Source organism: Harpia harpyja, chromosome 12 (genome assembly GCF_026419915.1).
Source record: "Harpia harpyja isolate bHarHar1 chromosome 12, bHarHar1 primary haplotype, whole genome shotgun sequence".
NCBI lineage: Eukaryota > Metazoa > Chordata > Aves > Accipitriformes > Accipitridae > Harpia > Harpia harpyja.
The window spans coordinates 15,245,154-15,272,017 of record NC_068951.1 but is presented as its reverse complement, the minus strand read 5'-3'; the positions used below and the strand labels follow the sequence as shown (position 1 = coordinate 15,272,017).

At 40.7% G+C, this 26,864-nt stretch overlaps 1 protein-coding gene across 8 annotated transcripts in view; it reads right to left on the bottom strand.

Annotated features, from left to right (window-relative positions):
• The window catches only part of FARP2 (FERM, ARH/RhoGEF and pleckstrin domain protein 2), an 80,888-nt gene that overhangs the window by 14,254 nt on the left and 39,770 nt on the right, over positions 1-26,864 (bottom strand). For all 8 annotated transcript variants that reach the window (XM_052802896.1, XM_052802894.1, XM_052802893.1 and 5 more), the window contains 9 exons: positions 25,431-25,578; positions 23,966-24,055; positions 22,115-22,278; positions 21,902-21,970; positions 20,719-20,776; positions 19,762-20,002; positions 6,403-6,581; positions 870-959; positions 39-172 (listed from right to left, as the gene is read on the bottom strand). In XM_052802896.1, coding sequence (XP_052658856.1) covers positions 39-172; positions 870-959; positions 6,403-6,581; positions 19,762-20,002; positions 20,719-20,776; positions 21,902-21,970; positions 22,115-22,278; positions 23,966-24,055; positions 25,431-25,578 — 1,173 coding nt within the window. The remainder of the gene's footprint in view (positions 1-38; positions 173-869; positions 960-6,402; positions 6,582-19,761; positions 20,003-20,718; positions 20,777-21,901; positions 21,971-22,114; positions 22,279-23,965; positions 24,056-25,430; positions 25,579-26,864) is intronic.

Here is a 26,864-nt window from a genome sequence, read left to right as displayed (position 1 = left end):
CCCACTCGTTGCCCATGCACTGCACTATTAACGCTTACCAGAGCGATAGCCTCTGCTCAATCTCTTTCAGGAAGCCTCGATGAAACTCATAAATTGGGTCTATGTTAGAGAAGAGTAATGTCATCAGGCCCTCTGGCATAGCGTTCTCCTTGATGACTGCGCTGCGAAACCACTGCCAGAAAAATAATAAATTATGACAAATTTTTCTATTTAAGAAATTAATCACTAGCATACAAATTTCTGCTCCTGCAGCAGTGGGGGAGGAGAAAGTGTGTACACAGGGAAACAGCAGGCAGGAAGGAGAAATATTTAGGGAAGACATAATCTGGGAAAGACGAAAAGACGTAATTTCTTTCCTTGCCAAACATTACAAATATGAGGCTTATTGGTTCTGGGGACAAGCAATGATGAGATGGTTGGTAACGGCTCTAAATTACAGTCAATTACCGAGTGGCTGCCACAGCTGATGTTACACCACTGCTTTTACCTCAACGCAGATACAACTGCTCTTTCATAAAACCTGGAGCCCTGTGCAAGTTATTCAGTAGCTGGAGACATCTCGTTGCGTGTCTCATACTGCACTTTTAATCACTTTCGGTTCCCTGCTTTCTGGCAGGGATGTGAATATTACAAATCAAAATGATATGCAATGTAGCTATTGGAGCTAACGATGGAAGTCCAGAGAAGATATCTGCTCTCCCACATGAGGACCTATGGAATAAGGAAGGTAATGCTACATGGCTCATGGATTATGCTTTATCATAGGACTTTCTTCTGCTACCTGGAAGAAATTCCAAGTTTTTCCAAATTAACAATTACAAATCTGTTAAGAAAAGGAAAAGCATTAAAGAAAGTTAAAAAGCCCTTACCACTGTAATAACTTCCAGGTCCTTTAGATATGTCCGTTCTGTAGCAAGAATCTCCTTTGCTATGAAGTATGCCTTGTCAGTTGGATAGCGCTGAAAGAACAGACAGTAATCAATAAGTATTCAAATATAAATGTTCTATTCATTACTAAGCACAAGCTCAAACCCTACATACATTTCCCCTTGCTGTGTGCAAATGGAGCATTTGATTACTAATCGTACATCTCTCTATTCAGTACTGTATTCTCAGATACTGACTTTGCTATAAAATAATATTTATATTTCAAGATTATTAAAAAATAATGTCAATTATATGCCAGTTTTATGAACTTCCATTTCAAAATCAAGGGAGCACTTCACAAAAATATGGAAACAGTTATTCCAAGTCTCCTAGGTATTAAACACTTCTTTGATTAAAGTACAGCAGATTTGCAACACAGTCCTTTTCCAAAACTATTCCATTTCCATGCACAACTTTTACAAAAATCCTTTGAAGATCATATTAGTTAGTTAAGAAAACACAAAAATCAAAATACATCAGTTGTTGGCTGCATGGTTGCTCTAGGGCTGCTATTTAAAGAAAAGAGAAGACAGAATGGACATGGAAGCACAAAGGAATGAAACGGTGAAGAGATATGTTCTCCAGTTGCAACGAACCAAAATCAGAGTTAACCTGAAAACATACATTATTAAAAAATCACGTAAATACTATTAAGGAACTAATCACATTCCAAGCTAAGATGCTGCTTTGTCTCCTTAGCTAGTTTGTGCCAAATCCTCACCCAGTAAAAATAAACGACAGCAAAACCATTTGAGTTACGTCAAAATTTGGCCTCCATCTCTGCCCCTCCTGAGGGTAACGCAGCTTTGAAAATTATTTCTCCCTTTTCCTTGTACATACCAAGTTAATAAAAAATTCTCTTTTGAGAGATGCTTTGAGATGCCCTCCAGCGCCATCAGCACAGCTACTCAGTGCTTCTAAATCCTCCATCTCAATATTGCTCATGGAGGAGACGTTCTCCTGGTTGCTCAGTAATGTATCAATTGAGTCCATCTTAGCCACATAGAATCCCTGGAGGTGTGTATCCCCAAATAATTAGTTTTGAGAAACTATCCAGCCTCTTTTCAGGTTATTTTATGCTAGTTAGTGTAGTCCCACACATCAGCGCCCTCCCTAGAGGAACCAGAGGACATACTTCTATTCCCTCCACAGCCATCCTCTTAACTTCAACATACCTGTCTCAGGTACCTGGTGTCAGGGAAAGTCCTACCTAATCTTGGCTTCAGGTATTTTTTATTTTTTCTTGGGCTATTTACCTGACTGTAGCTTCATAAATCCTCAAAATGCTGTTGAACCTCAGTGGGCAACCTTCTCAAACAACCTCTTCCCAAAGGAAACGACATCATTTTTCTGACCTCCCTGGAGACCGAAGCGACACAGCTCTTTTATCTCACTTACCAGCTAGCTTCCTCCTGCAGCACTTACCTGTCCTGAAACACCCTGTTTATCAACCAATGGAACAACACACACTAGCTTGACTATAACTTCAGATGCCTCTTACATGATATGAGAATTACTGCCAAACAGGTATGTTTTTTGTGTAACGCAGCTTTGTGTACACCTCCTCCCAGGCTCTGCACAGGATATTAGAGCGCACAATGCCCTTAAGGGACTAACTTCTATGGAAAAAAATTAGTTTCCCAAGGCAAAGCAAAGCTGGGTTATGGAATCAACCACAGGCTGCGACAACAGATCTCAGGAAGCCTCATCTCTCTAGCCATGGCAGAGATGACCCTGCTGCGAGCTCTGCACAGCATCACCGCACACATGTGCATCTGCTTGCTTCATCCCTCTCCTCAGCATCACCTCTCCTCTCTGGGGACTCCCCAGCAGCCTCCCAGCTCACCTGGACCCGCCACCACCTGATACCCATTTAAACAGTTGCTTAAACAGTTACCCTCAAGCAATGTATATCATCTAGTATATTCTTGAGAACCCTGGAAAGGACCCTGCCCGTCCTCCATCCATACCTTGTGCTTTGATCCTCACTCGAGTGCTTTTTCCCCACTCTCAGAAATATTCTTCTGGATTGTTTCTTCCTTGAAAACTTACACAACATGAAGGCATGCAAAAACATACCATGCCCACAACCTCACGCTTTTCATAGCCTGCATGGATCACCTTTCAGCACTTCTGCAGGTTTTCACTTTATTCTCCAGCTGACATGTGCTAGCTTGAGGCACAGAAGATGCTTTTCATTTCCCAAGCATCTTCTCTTCCCTTCTCCCTCCCCACTGCATCATCACTTTCTGTTTACTCTCTTAAGCTCCTGCTGCTTTCCAAATTGCTCCCTGCTGAAATTTAGTGCCCTTAATTTTCTTTCTTTTGGTCTTGCACCAGTCCTAACTGAATCCCCTGTGCTGAGTCCTGGCAGCAGCTGCTAGGCAGACCCTGTACCAGAAGCACCGAAAAGCAGTACAGCCGTCACAGTGCAATAGGGGCTCTGTGAAACACTTTAATTACCGGGCAGGCACTGCAAGAAGAAAGAAAATCAATACATGCCCGAAAAAAAATAAACACAAGAACTCTCTGAGGCGGCAGTCTGCTTCCAAAGTCCAAAGAAAACATTCCTACAATCATAGCAGGCATCAAGGCAAATATCGCCACTTGGAAAAAGTAGTGTTTCGCTGTATTGTGTGCACACAATCCCACCTTTGCTTGTGAGATTTCTGTATGTTTCCTGAGCAGCTGAGAGTCAGGACATACAGTGCAGGGATCTCCAGATCATCAGCTGAGACAAGAGCGAGCAAGCTTGCACCTGCCGGCACCAAGAAGTACCCAAAGACATGGTGAAGACAGCAAACAGCATGGGCCTGTGACCTTCTTGCCTGACAGATCCTGACAGAGGTAAGACAACCAGAACATTGGATGGGGCGAGCAGAAGAGCAGGAGTAAAGAGCACACAAGGTGGTTTCTTCGAGGCTGCACAAAAAACTATAAGATTACAGTGTGGCTGCTGACTCCATAAGGAACTGAGTTTGGATGATGGAGCCTTCCTTGCACTGTAATGGAAGGTCCTGGATCCTTCTCAAGCACCGAAGAGTCAATAAACCTGGCTGCTCACTCTCTCTCTGCAAGCAGGCAAGGCAAGGGGAGAAAAGCAGTTTGCAGAAAAATGATCATGGAAGTCTGCTGTTAGGTGGACTTCTCTATCTTACCAGGAAAAATGCAGTGTTCTGTGGAGTGCAGTTTGTCAAACAGTATATACCATGCCCCTACAAAGGCAAAGTCTGGTAGTTTGTCATCCACATCCGAAAAGTAGTCAAAGAATGCATGCATCAATGTATGTATACGCACACACTCATTTATTTCTCCGAAGTGCATCTAAATGCTTGGAGTCATTGCTTAAGAAAGAGGAGCTGGCTGGACTAGAAGATTCAAGAGTTCCCTTCCAACCTCAATGATTCTGTGGTTGCAGATTCTTGTTATTGCTAGCAACCACTGTGAAAGCCTGATAACATGGTGCAGTGTGGATAAAAGAGAAAATCTGAATCACACACTGACATCTGGACATCTCTATCATTTCGAAAAACTGTGGAGGCACATGAAGCCACTGCTTACCAAAGCTCATGACCAGATGTCAGTATGAAGCAGTACACCAGCTTTGCTGCATAGGCAAGAGGAGGCTTGCTGCACAGAGTACGTAAGACTCTGGAGAAGCTCCCAGGAGACCACGGTTAGAATCTGTGGACTACCACCACTTCCTTCACCTTTCAGAAAAGCTCTGCAGCATTCCAGTGCGCAAGAGGCTATGGATATAGATGATGCACTGGGGCAGAGAGGTCTTGCTCAGTGGACCTGAAGAACAGAGCGAGGAGCTGAAGTTCATGTCTCAAAGACTAAAGGTGGAATCACTTCCAGAACAAAAACATTTTATAATTAGGATTACCTGAGAAAGCAAGGGTAAATCCTAAGCTCTACATGGGGGCGAGGAAAACCCCACATCATGTTGGGGAGTTTCCAGCTAAGGCAATCAGTGCTTACCGGTGGAAAGAAAGGAAAGCGGCCTAGGCTAAGGATCAGTACCTAGACATAAGCACATCTTGAAGACCTGAAGTTGTTCCTGCTTTGAGACTTGTTGCAGCCACAAAAGTCAGAGGTATTGTTGCCCCCCTCTTTTCAGAAAGCAAGCCTCAAGCTTCCGCAAGGCCAGAGCATTGTCCACCTCTCACCAGACAAGAGTCAGCCATGGAGGGGGCAGCTCCAATGATACAGGCAGCTCTGCTGAACAAGCCCATGACTGGGTGTAAGAGGATGCACCGCGATGCCTGCTGCTGAGAAAGCTGAAGTTGAGCTCAGGTCCTCTACAGCCCGAGGGGAGATACCTCAGGACCACTCTAAAGGTCCTGTTATGCTTAGAAAGAATGGCTTGGAGGATGACCGTATGGTGAGATGGACCAATGAGACATGGTAAGACTGTGTGGGAAGTAAGGAACCTAGGAAGAACATACCTTATATATTAACAAATGGTAGCTCTGTGCTATTCTCTATGCTGGTAAATGAAATTATTTTAGAACACATTTTTATTAGTGACACACAACACTGCACAGACAGCACAGTCCAGTAAGCTGACACGGATTAAACATGACAGCATTCAGCAAAGACAAGGCCAGGTTCCACGTCACCACGTGACACAATTTTTCATTACTGAATGATCCAAAGGCAACCGATTTCCAGAATTGACAGCCACCTCTGCCACCAGCCTTTCAGACTACTGCCCTGGCAAGAATCACCTTGAACAATTCACCTGCTTTGCAGTGTCCATTCAATATTCTCAGCACAAAGACAAGGGGTTTTTTGCATTCTAATGTAATAATTACAGCCCAAAAGGCGCCAAGTGCACCACTACTGTTTTACATCAAATATGTATCAACTGTTTCCCCCCAAAACAGCTCACTCAAGAAGCCATGCCTCTTACAACATCTCAAGTTGGAAGGGACCCACGAGGACCATCGAGTCCAACTCCCTGCTCCTTGCAGGACTGCCTAACACTGAACCATATGACTAAGAGCATCGTCCAGATGCAACTTGAACTCTGACAGGCTTGGTGCCGTGACCACTTCCCTGGGGAGCCTGTTCCAGGCACCGACCACCCTCTCGGTAAACAACCTTTTCCTAATGTCCAATCTGAACTTGTTTCCATTCTGGGGTATAAAAGGCAGATTTCAAGCACAGCTCCTTGCCACGCTGGGGCCCTGGGCAGCAGTTCCTGCTAAAACAGCAGAAGGTGGTCCCAGCAGCAGACGCCAAGACAACCCCTATGCCAAGAGGGCAGTGGGGACTCTGGCCGCAACAGCAACATACACAGACCCAACCAAACCTTCAGCACTGGAGTTTTTAACACTAGCCACCAAACACATCTGTTCTACCACAAAATATAATGCAACCAACATTCAGTGATCAGCAAGCACAGCTCCTCACCTAAAACCATCACTTTTCTCGTGACATAAATTCCCAGTCACGTCATTATCTTACCTTACGTTTCATTTCATCATCCTCTTCTATCCTGGCACTGCCAGCATCACTGAGGACAGGACTCAGAAGAGGAGATGAACCCTGGCCAGCTGTGTTCAAGTTCACCTGAAAAGCCGGGTTCAAGCCCAGGGGACTCTTCAGCATGAGGGAAGAGAGCTGAGGATGGTCTACTGGGATGCCTGGGTGGGAAGAGAACAAGAAGATGGAGAGGAAAAGGAGAGAAAATGGTTTCAAAGACAGTGCATCTAAGACGATTACCCTCTGTTACTGTAAACCATAACTGCAATCTTACATTTTTTTAAAAAGGCAAAAGAAAAAAAGGCATATACATCCAAAGACTTAAGTGTGTATCTCAAAGCAAACAGAATGTTCCGTGCAACCCAGCTGTTACGTGGCAGCACAGTAAGCACAGACACCTTTACAGCTGCATTTAAGGGAAAGGATAAATCTTTTAGTGTCTAGGAAAAAGTGCTCAAGTCCCACTGAATTTTGTTAAGTAGCAGCAGGGTTTGCAACATAGGATTATACTGCAGTAACAAGAACACAGCTTTTAATTTTTCCTTTTTAAAATAAGAATTACTTTTCACCCCAGGGAAAAGCTACAACAAATCATTCCACTACACTCCAGAAGATAAAGCTCATTCAGAAATCAGGGAATCTCCAAAATTGTACCAATGGGAGAGGAAAACATATTGCTATTCAAAAAGGCAGCATGCAAGAGATTTAATTCCTGGCTCTTCTAAGCATATGAATAGAATAATCTACCGATCTCAAAGGACAACAATTTTGCAGCACTGAGTATTAATTGGATGGACACAATCCTCTTGCACAGCAAAACCTGTCTGAAGCATGAATAACATGTACTGGTTTGCTTTAGATTATTAACTGTCAATCTTCTTTTTATATTCTTATTCCATTTGTGGACCCTTCAGAGATTTCTGACACCATTACAGTGAACTTAAACCTATGAACAGTAGCTCCTCTCCTCTCTTCTGCAGACTCCTTAGAAAGAGCATGCAGACGCCCCTCAGGTGTTCACAGTGAAAATGACTGTTCAAGAAGCTCCCCTTTTTGGGACCAAACGAAGGCAACAGACACTCCAATTACTCACACTACACCCACAAAATTCCTACCTAAGCTCTCCTATTTTTCTTTTCTGATCTTCCCTATGATAAATAGACAAGCTTCGTCAGATCAGGCAACTGAAAGGGTACCAAGCGCTTCAGTATCTATGGCTTTCACCGCTCTGCTCAAACACTCAGGCACGCTCGCAACCCTCCCTAGCATGATTTGTTGTGCATTACAAGCAGAGAGCAAGGGCTAAATCACCTGACTGAAGGCAAACGGAAAAATGAACAGCGAAGCCAAAGATGCCAACTCGCCAGTTCCCAGACTACTTCAAAATCACCCCAAAAAGCTTTAAAAAAAAAAAAAAAAATCAGCCCCCATGGATATCCAGTATCTCTCAACACAGGCACAGGGCACACATGCTGGAGGAGAAGGCATTAGGAGCTTTGTGATTCACTCCTGGAAGGAGCAGCTGCTGCTCTCTGGCTCAGGAAGCAGAACCACTGCAAGGCACCCGGCAGCAAGACAATGGCGAGGGAGCCCAGGCGTGTTTTTTCACATTGACAAATGCAGGAAGCTAAACAGTGCTGCGCTCGGTCACCTGGAAGAAATTCAGATCATTGAGGCTGCGGAGTTAACTATTAATACGCTAGTTGAGCACAGTCATTCTGGAACAGATTTTTGCTTCTGCCTGGGCATTTTCTTCATTCCCACTGATTTTAGTATTAGCACAGGAAAGCAATAAAGTCTGGCATTTGTTTCACCTATACACGGACAGGAGTTTACTGGAAGTTTGCTTTTACATGTCAGGGATGCTGAAACAACAGCTTAAAAACAAATTATCTACAAGCTTACAGGGGTGAGGAGCTTCTTTAAATTCTTGGAATTTAACACGGTGTAGTGACAGATTCCAGAATTTGTAACTTGAATTGTATCTGGACAGACCAAATGTTCAGGGGAGCGAAAGAGAGATAACTTGCTACAAACTCCACTGCCTGCCTATTTCAATCGAGTTGTTCTAGTTTTTATCACCTCCAACAGCAGAAGCTGGCCATTAAATTCATTTTGAACATTTGCTCATTTGTGTCTGACAGCAAGAACCCTGTTTCCTGAAGCCAGAGTGATTTATGAAAATGAGAGGCACATTCAGCTCCTCAAGCAGCCTGAAACAACAAGCAGAACAAGCTTCTTTGGGGGCAGGAGTGCCCTTCCCCTGCACACCGATAGCTACAGGAGGACACCCTATAGCCTGCTGTTTATTTCCCTAGGATGAAAGCAATATAGAATTCAGGAAGGAGCTGTTACAGCTGCAACACGTGACAAGCTGTCAACTTAACTGGCACATTCTGCAAAGGGACTTTCTGAGGTCAATGTGACTTCTAAAATTTGTCTTTTCTAGAAAGGACTATAAAATGTCATGGAGCAGCTCTGGTTAGCTTTTTTGCTAACTTTTAAGTGTTTGATGTAAATTCAATATGATGGTATATCTTGGCAGATGATGTTACAAGCGTGTACTGAAATTTTCATTCTTGTAATCCAACAGTATTTCTCCACTAGAGCAGCAAATGGGGAGCTCCCAGTCAAGCAGGTAAGATGTACAGCGATTCTCTATTCTCCTGGGGAAGGATGGTGAAGGAAGAATCCATGCAACAGTCGGAGCAGCCATTGCCACTTTCAACAGCTGTTCTGTGTAGAAAACTCCTAATTAGGTAGAAATATTGGTGCAAAGATCAGAACGTGTGAATGATTTCCTCCAACATCAAACCCTGGTGCACCGAGGTTCTCCCTGCCCCACAGGCAGCAGCATCCTCCAGGTATATTAAAAGGGACTATTCTTTGAGAGGAATGTTTCCATGTTTCAACATCCTGCATGAAGTGGAAATTTGTTCTCTACGTGTAAGTCATAACACAAACATCCCAAAGTGGGAAGCCTCGCGGTAAGCAGGAGTCAGAGTTTCCATGCAATGACATGGGTATTCAACGATGTAAACCAGATGACCCTCACTGACATAACTGCATTCTGTACACGACAAATTTCTGCTTTCACATCACACGCAATGCACTTAACTCAATGCAACATCAAAAAATGCGACAGTTGTGTGTAATACTCCACATACTCAAAGATCTTTAAGAATATTAATACTTCTTAGTTAATTACACTATGTAGTTATAACCATATATCCTTAAGCAAACAAAACCAGAGTTTCATAAAAAGACTAGCATGCATGTAATTGAAAAAAATTAATAAAATAATCAAGTCTAACAGTAAAACATTGCAGAAGCACTGTAGTTTGCATGAACACAGCTATGGACTTCAGTGAGGATGCCAGCCTTATCTTTCACAGCTACTGTATAATATTGTCAAACTATTTTATTATTGTTTATGCTGCCTCTTCTTTTGTCCAGGCATAAAAATGCGAAAGCCTCTGTCTAATATATAAAACTATGACTTAACACAAATGTTCGTCCACTCTACTTTTTACTGAGAGGATCTTCAGTGTATACAGATGTGAAGGTTCATACTCAAATTTGAGAAATACGTTTAGAATACTATACAAAACCAGTCATGAGAAGTTCATTATGGGATTACAAAACAACCTTAAGCCAGCTGCTGTAACCATGACCTTACCTTGTATTTTCTTCAAGAGTATTCAAATCCCATCCCTCTCACTGACATTATTACAGTTAACATGCAATTGTTTTCTTTTTTTTTTTTCTCTCAATACATCTATTTACTGTCCAATATCCAAACTCCATTCTTATTTGCCTTGCTAATAGAAATTGAGCAGACATCTTCTCTAACCTGTCAGGCATTTAGCAGGGAATACTTTACCCCTTGCAAACTTCAGAGAGGTGGGTAGTGAAGGAAAATTTTGGAAAACTATCATCCAACATCAATCAGCAATGCCAGAGAAAGCAAGGAAGAAAGCACACAGCAGCCAGGTTTTAAGTCTGACTTGTAATTTACTACATTAGCATAAACCAGTTTTGGTCCCACGTTAGGGACAGCAGCAAGCGACATGCTAGGGAGATGAAACCACCTTCCCCATCAAGCTTTGGGAGAAAAAAGGAACCGATACATGAAACATTACAACTGGTTTCTGGAAAAAAGAAAAAAAATCGAGGAGAACAACCTGCTAGATTACTTTCTTAACCGTAACACTAAATTTTATCATTTGAACCTTCAGGAGCCTCTAAATTTCTGTTGTCTGAAATCAGTCGTGTGATGCTTTACTCTCATAAACTTCTAGAAAACGTCATATATATACACTAAGACTTTTTTTTTTTTTGCGGTTATAAAACAAGTTAAATTGAAGCATACTTATACAATAGGTAAGGGAAAGGACATTTCATGCCTTTGAACTCCCACAAATGGAAATGGGGGGCGGGGGGAAAGACTTAAAATTGTGTATATGAGTTTTAATTGCAGCTTTAATTTTAAAAGTGGTTCTGGAAAACTGGCATGCTGAACCCCAACATCTCATTTTTCTGTGTGCCTTCAGAAGCACATCAGCTGACATTCAGAAAAAGCTTTTGCCTTTCCCCTGCCATCCCCTTGTCAGTACTCTATACTGTTAGAAATGCAAAGCAAAATTTCTTTGGAAAAATTCTGGTCTATGGGAAACATTCAGCTCCAGCAGGAACAGGGAGATGGTCCAGGGTCTGAGGCAGAATCTGGACTAAAAACAAAAAAAGAAACAACCCCCCCCCCAAAAAAAAATCACTGCGACCATGGTGACACTAACTGAAAAGATGAGAGTTTGATTTTCAGATCTGAAATATCAAATCTAGGGTCTGTCATACCTTACATTACTCAGATCACTGGCTATCTGTTGTTTTAGAAAAAGAGAAGCACACAGCTCACAGCTGTGTGGACTTTCCTCCCAGATTAATACAATTTTAAATGGTAAAAGCTCTCACTAAGGGACTAGGCAAGTTTATTGCAATACCGGTTTTGCTAATTATATTAATATGGACTAGCTTTTACTAAAAGTTTAAGCAGGACCAGACTTCATTTGGTTTACACTGAGATAAGAAACTTGATAATAAGCTAATAAGCTTTTGACATCACTTCTCAGTTATTTTTCAGAGTATATTTCTGTTCTTCAATCTAAATTCAATCTCTACACATAAAGCCAGATTTGAGTGCAAAGCTTGACAAAAATAAAATGCAAGTACTGGTTCTGTAAGCTTTATGCTTGAATGCTCAAAACAATTCAAAGACAGACAACAAAACAGTATCCCAATAACAAAGAGCATTATTGGATGTACTAAAAGTTATGTGAGGTTCAAAGGTTAGCAATTCAACTCCTTATCAGAAGGGAGTGCCCCTTGCATTTCACTGGTTGATTTCCTTTAAAGATGTACTTTTATTAGTATTGTTATTACTACTACTTCTTCAAACAGATGAGATTCTTTTTATGCTAAAGCACTGCAGTGGCTGACCAGAAAAGGATGGGAGCTGGCTCAGAGCCCCCTCCTGCCCAATGCCCTGCTGAACCCATTCCTTGCACAGACCAAATTATTAGTTCTAGAGTGGAAGTGTTCTGCAAGCTAAAGTACTACAACTGAAATCCTGGAATATCCCAAATCTTCCTTCTTTCAAAGTATCACGACTATTACATTTTTCTCCTGCAAATCTTCACTTTAAAATAATGAGGGATAGTTGGGAGATCGAGAATCTTGAAAAAAAAATTATCTAAGAGACTTCAATTTCAAAGATTTCTTTCTTATCCTCTAGTGGGTACAGATCACATTAAACATTAGAGCATGTTTATAGCACTTGGCATGTGCCCCAGTGAAACCGTATGTACCTGTGAAGTTACACCTACACGCGATACTGTAGGAGAGTCTTAACGTTGGTCCCAGTTTCATGGTTATGTCCATGATCTGAAACGACCGCCCTTCCTTTGCCACCTTTCCCCCTCTTGTAAAGACTACGGTATTTATGGGCAAGAAAGAATATGTATCTGTTGTTATAGACTGCAGATTGTAAACTTTTGTACTGTCACAGCGTTAAAGAGAAATCTCTTTATGCTGTCTTGACAGCTTTGACCTGTCTGTGCTAAAACTACGACTGCACAAACCTCTGCAGGATCGCTGAAATGAATGGTCAGGGTTTCAACCTAAATCGCTTATTTATGTCAGGTACATATTTTCCTTAAGTCTACGTAAAATTGGTTTAACTTTGCAACAAAACAATCAAAGCAAAGTTAATAAAATTCAACCCCTGTAATAAAGCGATATAACATGCTAAGGTCCAAAATCTCCTGATGTTCAAAATGAAGTCAGAGTCAACTCTGCCCAATAATTCCTCCTTGCTGAAAAGCAGTTTTTTGGAGTGGGTGTTTTCATTCAGCAAACATAATATGGAGAATAATTAAAAAAAAAAAATCATCAATTCAAACTAGCCTAGAAACCTGCTCAGTTTACTTCTGCGAGTACTACTGACTTTTTTTAAGCAAATGTTTACCTGATTCAGGAAAAGAGGATTTACCCATACATTGGTCACAGACTCCTGAAGGAGAACTTTCAACCTAGAAAACATGCAATTGCCTCCATATCCTATGTTTACAATAAAGGACAGGCTTCCAGTAAAAACAAATATACAGGAGAGAATTCGAGGGACATAGCCAGTTTAAAAGAAAGTATCTCCACAAATAAACATAATTCCTATAATGAAATCTGAGCTTTTAGTCCCATTTGTATGCCAAGCAAAAGGTTCGCACAAAATGGTAATTTGAAAACCACACCCCAATATTTGCCCCAGCTGTGCTCTACTTTCAACAAAGGGGTACAGGAGGAAAACTGCCTGGAGAAATCTGGTAATAAAACTCTAAGATGCCTTGGCTAGGAGAACAAATATTTATTCTATTTCAAACAGAAGGGTAATGAAAAATAAAGCTAAAAAGCCCACGTTGTCATTTATATCAAAGTTTTCCTTATTTTATTGCATAAACAATTAAAATTATTAATTAATACAAATCTGTAGGTTCATAACCGGCAATCTGAACAGACACAAAGATATTAAAAATCCCAACATGTAATTCAATAAAACATTTACCGTATAAAAGATAAAGTTCAAGAGATCAATTAAGAAATTCCAGCCCTCTGTTTTCTTAACGTAATCCTTTCCTGAAAAGAGTAGCACCTATTTAATTGGGGAGTCACTCTAACCAAGGCACGCATATCCCTGTACATATTGATACATGGGCATTTCGTGTTTCTTACCGATCTGCAGGGCTGTCACAAGCCACGCTCTCAGCTGCCAACTGAGCCTTGTGCATTCGAGCAACAGCAGAATATTGTGACTGGAAAATTTATAGAAACACCTTCCCCACAAACCAGGTTCAATAAACCATGCTCCAAGTTTGAAACCTGCAAGGCTACAGCCCACCTAATGGACTAATCCTATGATAGCCCAAGAGCAGATAATAAATTAAGTGGATTTTATGACACGTTTGGAACTGAAGTCTCCCCATATTCATACAAAGAGCGTATATGTATACCCATACATATACACATAGCATTTGTGACAAGTGCGATGTAAAATCTACTAAAAACTACAGGTTATGACAGCTAAAAGACTATACTGAAAATTGTATCATTCATTCAATCAATACCTGATAATTATGGCTTAGAACTTTTTGCAAAATGACAATAATGGGAATGACTTACCGACAGGTTTGCACCAAAAAGCATAAAATTATAATGACTTTTATTAGCGTCTCCACGAAATCTTACCCTTATCAAGATTTGCAACTAAACAAAAACTACCATCACCAAAAACCAAATAAAAAAACCCAACAACAAACCAAAACCAAGCCACCAACCAAAAAAAAAAAAAAATCCCTTAAACAAAATCACCTATGACCACAAAACAAAGATACACAGGAAAAAGGAGATCAATACTTGGTATTATCCAGCAACTCTGAAATTCACTGGAAATCAAAGTGAAAGTTGAGAGCAGATCAATATATCGCCCTATTCTATCCTAAGATAAAATATGATAAGTCCTGGGAAATATACAGCATGTATTACTTGAATAATGAATGAGTACTTTAAAATTACAAAGTCTACACGCAATAGATAACACAGGATAATAAAGTTTACCAAAGTTTAACTGGGTGATGGATAGGTCAGAGAATATTCTTTGACCCATGTTTTGTGCAAATTAAGAGTTCCAGTAACTGCATACATAAAGATCAAAAGTGTTCTGATGTAGTGCTTTACATTTAATAAATGTGTTTAAGCATAGAACAGTTGTAAAGCATACACGTACAGGATTGCAGGTACAGCTGGTGGATGCACAGTCTGGAGCAGAACAAGCCTGGAAACCCCAGTGGTTCTCCATACTGGAAAAACACGGCACTAAAACCTGTACGTTGACTAGAAATTTAAGTACCTACGTATGTCCCCCCCAGCCTCCTACAGATGGGGGCAGAAAGCAAACGTGAAAGAACGTACCTGCAGAAGTGACAGTGTCAGGGGGAGGAGAGGATGACCACTCACTTGCCATGGACAAGTGAAGGTTTGCACCTAGGCTTTCATCTGCTCCTACCACAGCTCCTCAAAATGCTTTCTTCTCAAGGTGAGCATGCATGGGACACTCGACAAAGATCTTCTTATTTTTCCTATGTAATCTCCCCCCTTTCTCATGCCACGTGATTCCCACAGCAGCTTTCGCTGCTCAGGGTCCGCAAGGGTCCCAGCTCTCTCAGTTAGGTGGCTGGCACCAGCTCCCCACCTGCCAGCATACTACTCACCTTCATGAAAAGAAAACTTGTGTGCTCAGGAAAGAAACAGAAATCAGTACCGGGAACTAAGTTTTAGTAGTATCAACACTGTAAAGAGAAAACAAAACAAACCTTAAGGAGTAACACTGAAAGCTTAGCAGCATCACTGGTACTCAGGACATAACCACACTGTACTGAAGTTCAGCAATTCCCTTACGCTACTCAAAGACAAACAATACAGACAGAGAACAGAAAGCCCTTCCTTCTCTCATCATCTGCCACTGCAAGAGACAGCTGGGGGAGAAGAGGATGCCTGGCATGGCTCTGCTACACTAAAATAACTCACAATTGGTGCTTGAGTTCACTGTGAAGCACTGAGCCATCCTGTTCTCTTGAAGGCAGTCTGTTTTTCTCTCCATCTCTATTGGAAAGTGAACTTATCCCTCTGGAGGAAATGATAAAGAACCTTTTCTCACAGCTTTCTTGCTATAATAAAGACTCTACTTACGAACTAAATTTTATCCTCTTTTGTGCCTATCTGGAAAACCATGAATAAAACAGCAGAGCTAAGCATGCAACTATACCCTCAGAAGCCCTATAGCTTTGAAAAATCACAAAAGCCCAGACAGAAACCACAGCAGCTATATGCTGTCAATTAGCAACAGCAAAGATATAACTAGCAGGTGGCAGGGACACAGGCAGCAGCACTGAACTCTCACACAACCTGCAAGTACACCGCAGTGTGCAATCCCAGCAGGGGATATCGGCTTGTAGTTGCTGACCAGCATTGTTTTTGCACAAGCATCCCAAATCCAGGTATACAGGGGAGTCAGATGATGTGAAGGCTCAGTGTTCCTGGTGAAACCCATAACCAAAAACCTTCATCTGAACAGCTCCATATCCAGGTCAAAGCTCTCCCCAGCCCACCAACCTGTCCTCACCTGTGGATCCACACATCTTGCTCTAAGCTAAAGGACAGAGATCCTAGTCACTCCCATTCCTTTAGAAAACAAAAGGGGCATTACATTAAAATTCTTTATTACTTTTTTTTTTTTAATCCCTGAGATTTAAAATTGCCAATAAAAGATCTGCATAGTTGCAAAATACAAAAGAAACATTGAAGACGCCTTTTCAAACTAACTGCAGTGCAAGAAAATGTACTGGCAAGCCTTCCCTCAGGATTGCCAAGCGTGTTTATTGAAAATACAGGCAGCTTTTTCCTAAGATCTTTTGAAAATCTAGAGAATTTAGTTGGATTTATTCCCATATTAAGCAATTCTAACACATTTAGAGAGAATGCCTGTGACTGATGCACAGAACATGAAATGGAGGCAGACATGGTTATATGTAAATAGGTGAATCCTGATTCTTTTTTTTAAAGATCAAAGAAATTAACAGCCTTTCTCTAGGTGTTTATCTACATATTTGTCCCTGACTACCACTTGTAAGAGAGTTTGCAGAGAATTCTGCCTTTTTTCTGTTTTTCTTTTTCTTTTTTAAGTTACATAACGTAGTTAGCTGTGGGAATGAAATCAGACAAACCACCTAAAAACATAGTTAAAGGTACCAGCTTTGGACACAACTGAAGACCTCCTCCAAGTGCCTATTTAGAAATGTCACATTACACATCCACAACATCATCTCCACAGGTACGAATAAAGTCACACAAAGAGCCAGAACACACATTCAACAGAAGAAAAAAAAAAAAAATAAAGTAACGTATAGCATTTATAAACAAAAAAAGAGCAAACTGCTATACATTCCTGTAGGTCCAAACTAATACTTTGTACTAAATGTGCTTTGATTTTCTGTGCCACTGGCAAAGGCAACAGGTTTCTCGTGGAACAACAGAGATTCCACTCAAACACAGTAACCGCAACATAAAAGCAAGTGCTGTGAACAATAATCATATCTTGGAAAAAACTAAACTAGAAGAGGTTTTACCTCCTCGTGTTCTAGCATAAATTGAGAGGAATTCCCTTGAAGTTTTAGTTATCAGAATTTTGAGAAATAGTGTTTTTTAAACATTTGATTAAAGAATGAAGGTCTTTTAACGATATATCACGACCACATTTAAGAAAACTGATATGAGTAATATTGAGCATAAAGTTATATTTGTAACTGTAAACTGCTTACTTTGGAGGTGTTGATTGTACTAGTACTGCTCGCTCTCTGCAAAGGACTGAGAGCTGGGCAACGGGGAACCCCAAATCCCAATGGCTGAAGGAGATGATGCTTTCCATTACAAGGTTTTGGTTAGGTGTTATGTATTACACATTCTTGCTTGTACAAAAGCAAAATACTCTAAAAAAAATGTTATTTCCAGCTGAAGCTCAGAATTTCACTCCCCCCCAATCCATCACGTTGGCAGACAGGAAGGACATTTCACAACTTTTACTGTTTCACCTCAATAAATGTTGCTAAATTAGATGTGACCAGTTCAGTAACTGTCTTTTCAATTAAGCTTTCAAACTTACAGATCAAGTCTCACCTCAGTTGCCTGACTAAAAAAAATATGTAAAAGCAGTGAAGCTCTAACTGTTGGCTACAGTATTCACTCCTCCTAACATCTCAATTTCTCAGAAAGATTATGGTATTTTTCTGAATACAGCCCATATTTTAAAGAAGAAGTTAAAGCTATCGCCAGGTTTACCAACACCTGTCTTCCACAGATAAAGGACATTTTTATGAATTATTTTGTAAGCATTTTTATGCAGAGTGATTAAATAAAGAAAAAGAAGGTGAGACAAAATGCAATGGGGATTAAGTGCTTTTATAGTCTATGCATATATCTCCAAACTGCTGCAAAGCAGAAGTGTACTTGTTTGTTGCTGAGCTGCTGAAGGCACTTTGAGGTCAGAAAATACAATGATTGTCATCACAAGAAGTTTTGGCAACTGCTATTTTCACTTGATTGTGTACACATTCCCTCTTCTAAGCTACCACGTAGGTTATTTTCTCTCCAAAGTATACCGCAGACATGTTGCATAGGTTGATATTTTAAAACTTTCCTTCATAGTTGATTTGAAGATTGTTAATTTTTTGATTGTGGAAACAAAAAAAAACCCAAACAAGGACTCTCACTGCAGCACAGAAAAACAGCTAATTTACTGGATGCCGCTGCCTGTTAACAAGCATATGCAAAAGTGACTGTTGCATTAGGGTGCTGGAGGAACAGCGTATTATATCAGACTCTTATAGATACTTTTATAGCCAAAGAAATCCTTCAATATACTGTAATTCATGATGTCTGCATGAGCCAGTTGATGATACCTAACTTCTCTGAAATCAGTGGTTTTTCCTAAATGCAGTATTTTGCGAACATGGTAGCCTTTTATAACACATTCTGGATGTAGTGTGATGCATATAATGCAACACCAAAGCTAGGATGCTTTGAGGGAAACTGAAGAGGTATGTGAAAAAAAATTTTAACAAAATCAACTACGTTATGTGATTTAAAATTCAGCCACTGGTTAGTTTTCTTGCTTAAAGTGACTGACATCACATCCTTTTGACTTCTAAGTCTGAACAGCATAGAGGGATCCACCGCAAAAATCAAGAATCAATCAATTGACACGTGCCTTCTCTGTCCAGTCTTCTTGGGTGAGATTTTTTAAATTATTCTGAAAGTCAAAAGCAAAGTTATCACCGGTGGCTTGAGCAAAAGGGTTACTAAAGAAAAGGTTTACATCCAGTGGCGCAGCAGTTTCAGAGTCCCAGGAGTCCGTGTCTGTGCTGCTGGAGTCTTCTGTGGTGGTAGGCGGATAGCTCAGCTGTTCCAGCTGGTCAATAATGTCCGTGAACTGAAAGGCTGAGCTGGATTCGGAGCGGACTGAGTAGGCGGGGAAGTTCACCATGGAACTGGCCTCCGAATGGTTCGCGGAGCTGTACGCGTGCAGGGAGGACGTACCGTTCAGCGGCAAATTATTGAGGGAGCTGCACTCGGAGCGGTTGTTGATGAGCGAACTTGTTTCAGATGGGCTCAGGAGGCTTTGCATTCTGCTTGCTTGGGCCTTCACCTCAAACAGCTCTGAGGTATCTGATGGTCTCTCGTTGCCATTGAAATCGCTCCCTTCTTCAAATTCAAACTCATCTTCCATATTCATATCTACTGCTTCAGTTGAGTACCTGTCAGGGCTTGACTGAGAAGAGATTGGATTTTGCTGAAGGGCACCTGTAGTTAAGCCAGGCGATTCTGACACACGTTTAGAGAAATCAGAGCCCTTTAACTCTAAACCACTGTACACATATGAAAATGCCTCAGAGCCCCCAGCAAAAAAGGAAATTTCTGCTGGGTCATCATCAATAAATTCCTCTGACACCTGTAACTGTGAATTTGTCAACGTGAAAAGAGGGGCACCCCGACTGCCGTGCTGATGCTCTTGTTCAGCAACAAAAACACCTGTGGTAAAGTCATCCTCATCATTGTCATTTTTACAAACAGCAACCCTGCTCTCCCTACTACTCCTCTCTACATCTAGATCTACACCACAACCACTCTCAACAACAGGACAAGCAGGGTTACAGTTTCCTGCAAAACTACCAAACCCAACACCTTGGAGCACGGGAGATCCGGACTGCTGCATCAGTTTCCTCCCTGCTGCTTCTGCTGGCGCTGCAGTGTTTTTTTCTGGAATCCTTGTGTATGGCGCTCGGGGGTCCAAAGAGGAAGGGCTGGTTTCTGCAAAGATGGGCAGGACAGGAGTAGGAGTGGCCGATGAGTGAACTGAGTGGAAGGGGACAGCTGCTGAGGCAGGAGACCCTGGGGTTCTCAAGCCCTCAGTGAATGGGACACTCTAAGAGGAAAAAAAAAGTAGAAACACAACAGATGAAAAGATTTTTATAATATATAAAAACAAACACAACACCCAGTTCCTGATGCAGAAGGAATACATGCTTCAAAAGAGCTCACTTCACAGCAAACAAAACATTGCATACAGAAACAGATCCAGCAGCCCCAGTAAAAGGCAAGACCTTTTTTCCTGAATTCTGGTAACTGGATGGAAAATTAAATCCATGTATTTTATAGCCTCTGCTGAAAGAGCATCCATAAGGGAAAGTAATACAAAACAATGACAGTGAAATCCTGTGATGTTTCCTTAACCTCCTGCAGGTAAAGCAAGTGCATTCAGTGAAACACTTGTTTCTTGCCACTGATTGAAGAAGGCATCTATACAATGAACTCAACACTTCCACAGAAAGCAGTTAGATAGTACCTGAAGAAAAACCGATCCTCTGAAATAACAACATACTAGAAAGTATGACATTTTCTTTTCAGTTAAGCTGAACTCCGAAAAGGAAAATATTACTCACTTTAGTCTCCACTGTCTACAACTACCAAAACTGATACTACCCACAAAAACAAGAAAAACTGCGCATCAGGGACAAAGATCAAACGGTGAAAGTGATTCCAGACAAACAGCTCACTCAGATGACCTTTCCTTCACCATCATCTCGGAAAGCTAGTTGTCAGCTTCCCTGACTACAGTATCAAGAGTACTGCAGAACTGACCTGTTTTGGCACGTCGGTGTTCAAAGCGCGAGTGGACGCTCTGACTTTGCTGTGCCTCCTGCAGAACAGAGAGCATCCTGTGAGTTTCCAAGCCATGAATCAGCCTTCTCCCTTCCCCATTCAGCTACTTCCATTCTAGTAGCCAACAGAAACATCTCAGGCTGTATTTTATCATGTTTTGTTAATAACTAGTTCAAGATCTTAAAAGTCACAAGAATTGTAAATTAAACAACGCAGAAGTAAGAAACATACAGAAAATTGAATCAAGCTAGATCCAGATCATTCATACCACTGAAAGAGAACTCAAGAGCAACTCGGGGCAGAAGACTAGACTAAATAGCACACTTAGTTTAACTTCTTCCTTTGTCACCAGTATAAACATCTACAAATGAATGGCTTCAAAACCAGAGTGAGTTCATCTGTAACAATTTTACAATTTATAATTCAGTCAACCCTATAATCTATGGCACATAAACATATGTTACACCCCAAAAAGTGGTATCCTGTATCACACTTGTGCTTAGATTCATTCTATGTCAATAATTTACTAGAAAATCAATCTTTCATACAGAAAAGAGCTCAACTGTAGTCCAAGACATTAAAAATATTTATTAATAGTAGATTAAGGCAAATTTCTTAAATTTCCTGTTAAATTCCTATAATCTTTCAGATTAAAGACTATGAAGGGTTTCCCATATGTAGACAGGATTGTTTCATATCAAAGTAAATGACAATTCTATAATTAAAATGCACATTCTTAATTTATTTATATGTTTAGAAATGAATGAGTACTTAAGGTCACAGTTTCAGACTTGCAGATCCCAAGTTCAATTATGTGCTCTGCCACTGGCTAGTTGCATAGCTACAGTGACATACAGACAAGTCGTCACTAATTTCAGTGAATCTTCAAAACATACTGAACTTTTAGATGGCTAAGTCACACATTATCCACGGACATTAAAATGCAATACTGAAACTTTCCTAAGCTCCTTTACATCATCACAAAATTATAAATTTTTCTAAATTTAGTTCAGCTGCCTTAAATTTGAGGTAGACCTTAGTAACTAAAAAGTCAGCAAATGACCATGCCTCCAAGCATCATTTAGAAAGACTGAAATTTAGGAAATAAGGGCACTGTGAAAGTCTCAACTACATTTCACTTTACAAAATTATTTGTACTTACCTTTCATATGGGGTTTTCTTCATCCCACTGTCCTTAATATAATCCACTAGTTGCTTCTGTGTTCGTCCACTGCGAAAGCACAAAAGTACAAACATTATGAAACGCAGTGGATGAGAATTATACATGGAATGGCTTTAGAATACTTTTTCCTTTCGATCTCATTTTCTAAGATATAAGGAATTCAGCTTTAATAAATCTGTTGTTTCTCCCTACCTGTATCTGAATGATGACCCTCTGGTGAAGAACACTGCTTTAGCCTTTGGCTTTGGCTGATCAAAGAGCCTAAAGAATGTGTGATATTCAACACAGATTTTCCAGAAGTTTTTACACTCATCCCTACTTCCCAAAAGAAACTCCAACGTATCTTGATACGGGCCCTGAGAACAAAACACAAAAGCTAAATAGCTAATGGCAATGGAGGAGAAAAGGAAAGTGCCAACAAAAAGGCTGAACTCCAGTGAGATGCAGTATTTTGCTAAGTCACTTCTCATATGCCTTAAAGCAATGGAAGTGATTCTGAATGCAGTTTAAGTTATTTAATAGCTTTCAAAAATATTTGTTTACCTTGAAACTGTAAAAGTGTTTAAAATGCACTTGACTTTAGAAACATGCTCAATATAATCCACCTTAAGAAATCTGGATCATAAAGTTAGGAATTTGAAAGAAATTAAAATATTTAAGTGAAATAGTAGCGATTTTAAAATACTTTTTCCTTAGAAGTTCTGATGCTTGTCTTACTTCCTGAGATTTAGAGGAGACTGGAAAAAATTGTGTATGTCAGAGTACAGTTATCACATGAAATGTCCGAGGGTGTCTTTGTGAGACACATTACTATACATGCAGACAGTGTGTCCTGCTTCAGCTTTCCTTGATACACATAACTGTAGCATGTCCAAACATTTTTTCCCCCCATTTTAATACAAGCGTATGTTGAACGTAATCTAGTCATCCAGTGTGGAAGCAACAACTTTGATGACATCTGCAATCAAAAACATCTACTGTAAATCAGCCAAGCACGAAAAATAATACTTCTGCTATACAGACATACAGAAAAGATAAGGCTGTAGCAAGAGTAATCACACAGTCCTTAAAATTAAGCTCCAACAATATAATCTCAGCCATCTATTCTTTCCTGAGGTGTATCAGGTTATTCGTATTTGAATCAAGGGACTCTCTACCAGATTACTCATTCAAGCAGCACATATTCAACAAGTAGCTGGAGGAAATAGTCATATAAAGCAATCACTGTTTGTATCAGCAGTGCACTACAGTGTTCTTTTAAGGAGCTATAGCCAAAAAGCACTTCCCTAACATATTTTTTATGTGCACTACAGGGACTTTATCCCCTTCTACAGTATGTAAAAATTCTGACTGGGCAGGGCCACCCCGATTGGCAGATCCTCTGGTGTTGACTAACCAGGTGGCTTTTGCTAAATGTGTATCCCAATGTTTGAAAGTTCCACCCCCCATTGCTCTCAATGTAGTCTTTAACAGTCCATTGTATCGCTCAATTTTCCCAGAGGCTGGTGCATGATAGGGCATATGATACACCCACTCAATGCCATGCTCTTTGGCCCAGGTGTCTATGAGGTTGAATCTGGCAAACACAGCGCAGTCTGTTTTTTGTTTTCTTTCAATTACTAAGTTATTTCAATTACTAAGTTACCTTAGTTAATTTTGACAATAATGGATTGGAGAGCTCATGAGAGTGTTAACCTCCACTTATATCCAAGGGAAATATTAAATGTAACTTTTTCAGAGTTAAAGTACTGAGACAGGATGCACCAAATACTTGGGTGGTTTTTTTTTTTTCCCTATCTTACATTTACACATGTGTATGCTTATGTCAAGGATAAGCTGAGGCTGACACACAAAACCTAAAAATCTAAGATGATGGACATGAGGTGAGAAAGGAAAGATTTTTACTTGACTGATGAAGTCAGGCCTACCCCACTGAAGTAGTTTTATAAAATTACAAACTCTAGAATTTTCCATAATAAAATTAAGTATACGTATTTTTTTCAACACTGACCAGCCTATTATTACAGTAAAACTTACACAGACCTCTGGGTGGAGTTTAATAAGGAATCTTTTCCTCTTGAAGCTTAGTTTACGGACCTTCGACCAGTTGAAGGTATTGATTTTCGTATTACCCTGAATTAAAATGGTAACAGTTAAAAGTTGGCAGAAGTTTCAGAAGTAAGAGCAGCAAACAAAATTCTGTTGCAGGCATATATACGCGTGTGTGTGCACACATACCACCCCCCAACCCATTCTGTTGGATTTTTATTTCTGGTGACAATATTCCCTTAAACAATTTTATCTTTCAGTACAGGGATAGCTACAAGTGCGCGATGTCTGTCTGTCTCTGCAAAGACACTAGAAAACTGAATGAAAACCAGATGGGAAAGGAATGCTTCAACCCCATCAACATTCAGGATACTTTATGGTACGAACAAGATGAGGGTTTCGTTTTATTTCGATGCTTTCCTTTTCCTCCAGACAGAACTCTAGACACACTCCTCCAAGTCAATTTTTCTAATTTGGCAGTACAATATACTGAAGAGTACTTGCCACACATGTGAGGAATCCTGCCAACCTCTCTTGCTCACAAGCCTGCTTATTTGGCTAAAACTAGGCTCTACCTTCACTTCAACCTGCTGCCCCACACCAGACCTCCCCTCCCCATACCACTGACTCCCAAAGCCTCGGGGAAGGACCCCATCAGCACTTACTACCACAGCAATTCTCCTGTCACCCTCTATGAGCAAAGGGAGACAAAAAATGGTACTTCAAGAGAAAGACCCAAATGAGCTGAAATGATGGAAACCTCAGGGGCTGAGGCCACTGAGGAGGATCAAGAGGAATTGCAGGACTGCAGTGGTTGATGCACCTCCGAAGAGAAGCTGCCCCGCAGTAATGAAAGAACAGGTAAGTCACAAAATGAATAGAAAACGAGTACCCAAATGGAAATATTTCAGTAGGTTGGCTGCCTGTGTGTTTTGGGGTGAGGAAAATAGTATGATCACTTTCATAAACAGAACTCTGATCATCAAGTAGCTTATTTAATACAACAAAAGTAATTCTAATTCTAAAAGTAATTCTAATTGGTCCGATTACTTCAATGAAACAGCTTTCTATACACCAAGAGCAACATTATCCCAGCAAAAGTACACTGTAGCATTAAAACAAGGGAAACTGAACCAAAATTCCAGGATTACAGACCTGTTCCAGGGCTGTACCAAATGAATTGATGATTTTCTCTGAACACATACATAACTTTCAAACAGACAACAAAAACCCTTCTACTTCGCTGTCACTGTTGGTTTTGATGCTCTTCTCTCTGCACCAACAAGGACAAACTGCACGAAACAATATTTTCGGGGCTTAAATGAAAGTCCCTTGACCATAAAAATGTGCTAAATTTTAAAATCATCAGAGCCACCTAAAGTTAAAACAAGAGACTTACTCCCAAGACGCGCTAATGGAAAGACAGACACACGTACCCAGTCCGCCCTCCCCACCTTACCTGGAATACCAGCACACCCATGTGTGAAACAGCTAGATTAATTTTAGTGCCCTCACGGTCAGATGCAAGGTGAAATCTGATGCCATACATTTCCAGTTTCCGAGCAATTTCAAGCACTTGGAAGTCTGATTCAGCAGGAGTTTGACCCCTATAATGAGGAAGAAAAATAAATAAAGCTTTAAGAACAACCTGATTCTACAATATTGCCAACATGGCTAATGCGCTTAAGTCAACTCTGGCACTAAATGAGAATTTTCTATCTCATCTAGTTAGGCAGTTTCACACCAAGTTAAGTGTTACACTGAAACTTTTGTAATAGGAGCAATATGCAACGGCAGATGACCAACCTAAAATGCATCCCATAGAGGTACTGAAACAAATGCTAACTAGTTCAGAGCCTTTTCAGTTCAGAAACAATAAAGCTGAACAAATCCGAATTCAATCCACAATGCTCCTTCTCCTGCTTGCTTGTATACACATTAATATTAACCAGCTATAAAGTGAGAGATGAAAGAGCTGCACAGCCAGAAACAAAGCAAATACTCCAACAGAATGACCCACTTCAGACAGGGTTTCAGGACTACATCAGAATTATTACGCCAGTACTATCAGGTGCAATGCATTCCCCCAGTCTTTGGCTGTATGATTTTCTCCTTGCCAAGGAATCCTGAGAAGGATTTTAAAAATGAAGTTATCATCTGCTGTTGAAATGACTTTGAAAACAGGAGGACAATGTACACACATGGAGCACCCCCTTTTTGAGTGTGCGCAAAGTCCAAACAAGCAATACAGGCTATTACAGGCTCTAGCATGCACCAGTCACAGATTCTGCCTTCATTTACTTCTCTGCAAGTTTGCTGAAGCAAAACAACTGACATTCTGTTTTCCTGCATGACAAAACAGTCCTGTATCTTCTTTTTTTTTATCTCCCCCCCCCCCCCCCCCCTTATTCTCCACGAGGGGGAGTTTACTGGATTATAGTGCATTTTTCAGCTGGCTCTCAGGAACAGGAGGGGTGGCCATGGACGGTGCATCCAGGCTCATCACCAGAGGCAGGGCAGAGAAGAGCCAGCAGCCACAGAGCAGGAGAGGTGCAGTGCCTGAAACGCCTCTTGCCCAGGACACAGAAAGCGGTGCAGAGCACTCATGCCACCAAAACATGCAAGGGCCAAGACCCCAAAATATGGATGACCCTGAAATATATACTTTCACAAGCCTTGAAATGACCTAGTGAAGCACTGGTACTTGTATTGACGAGACATTTTCCCTACAAGTCAAAACTGTCTCTATCAGTTCGGGGGTCTTGACAGGGGGTTTAGGATACTCCAAGAACAAGCAAATGCTGCCATGGAAATGAAGGAGTTCTTGCTTCTGAATGTGCCCCAATTACACTGCAAAGTAAAAAAGTCCTTATTACAAACACAAGCCTGTCGC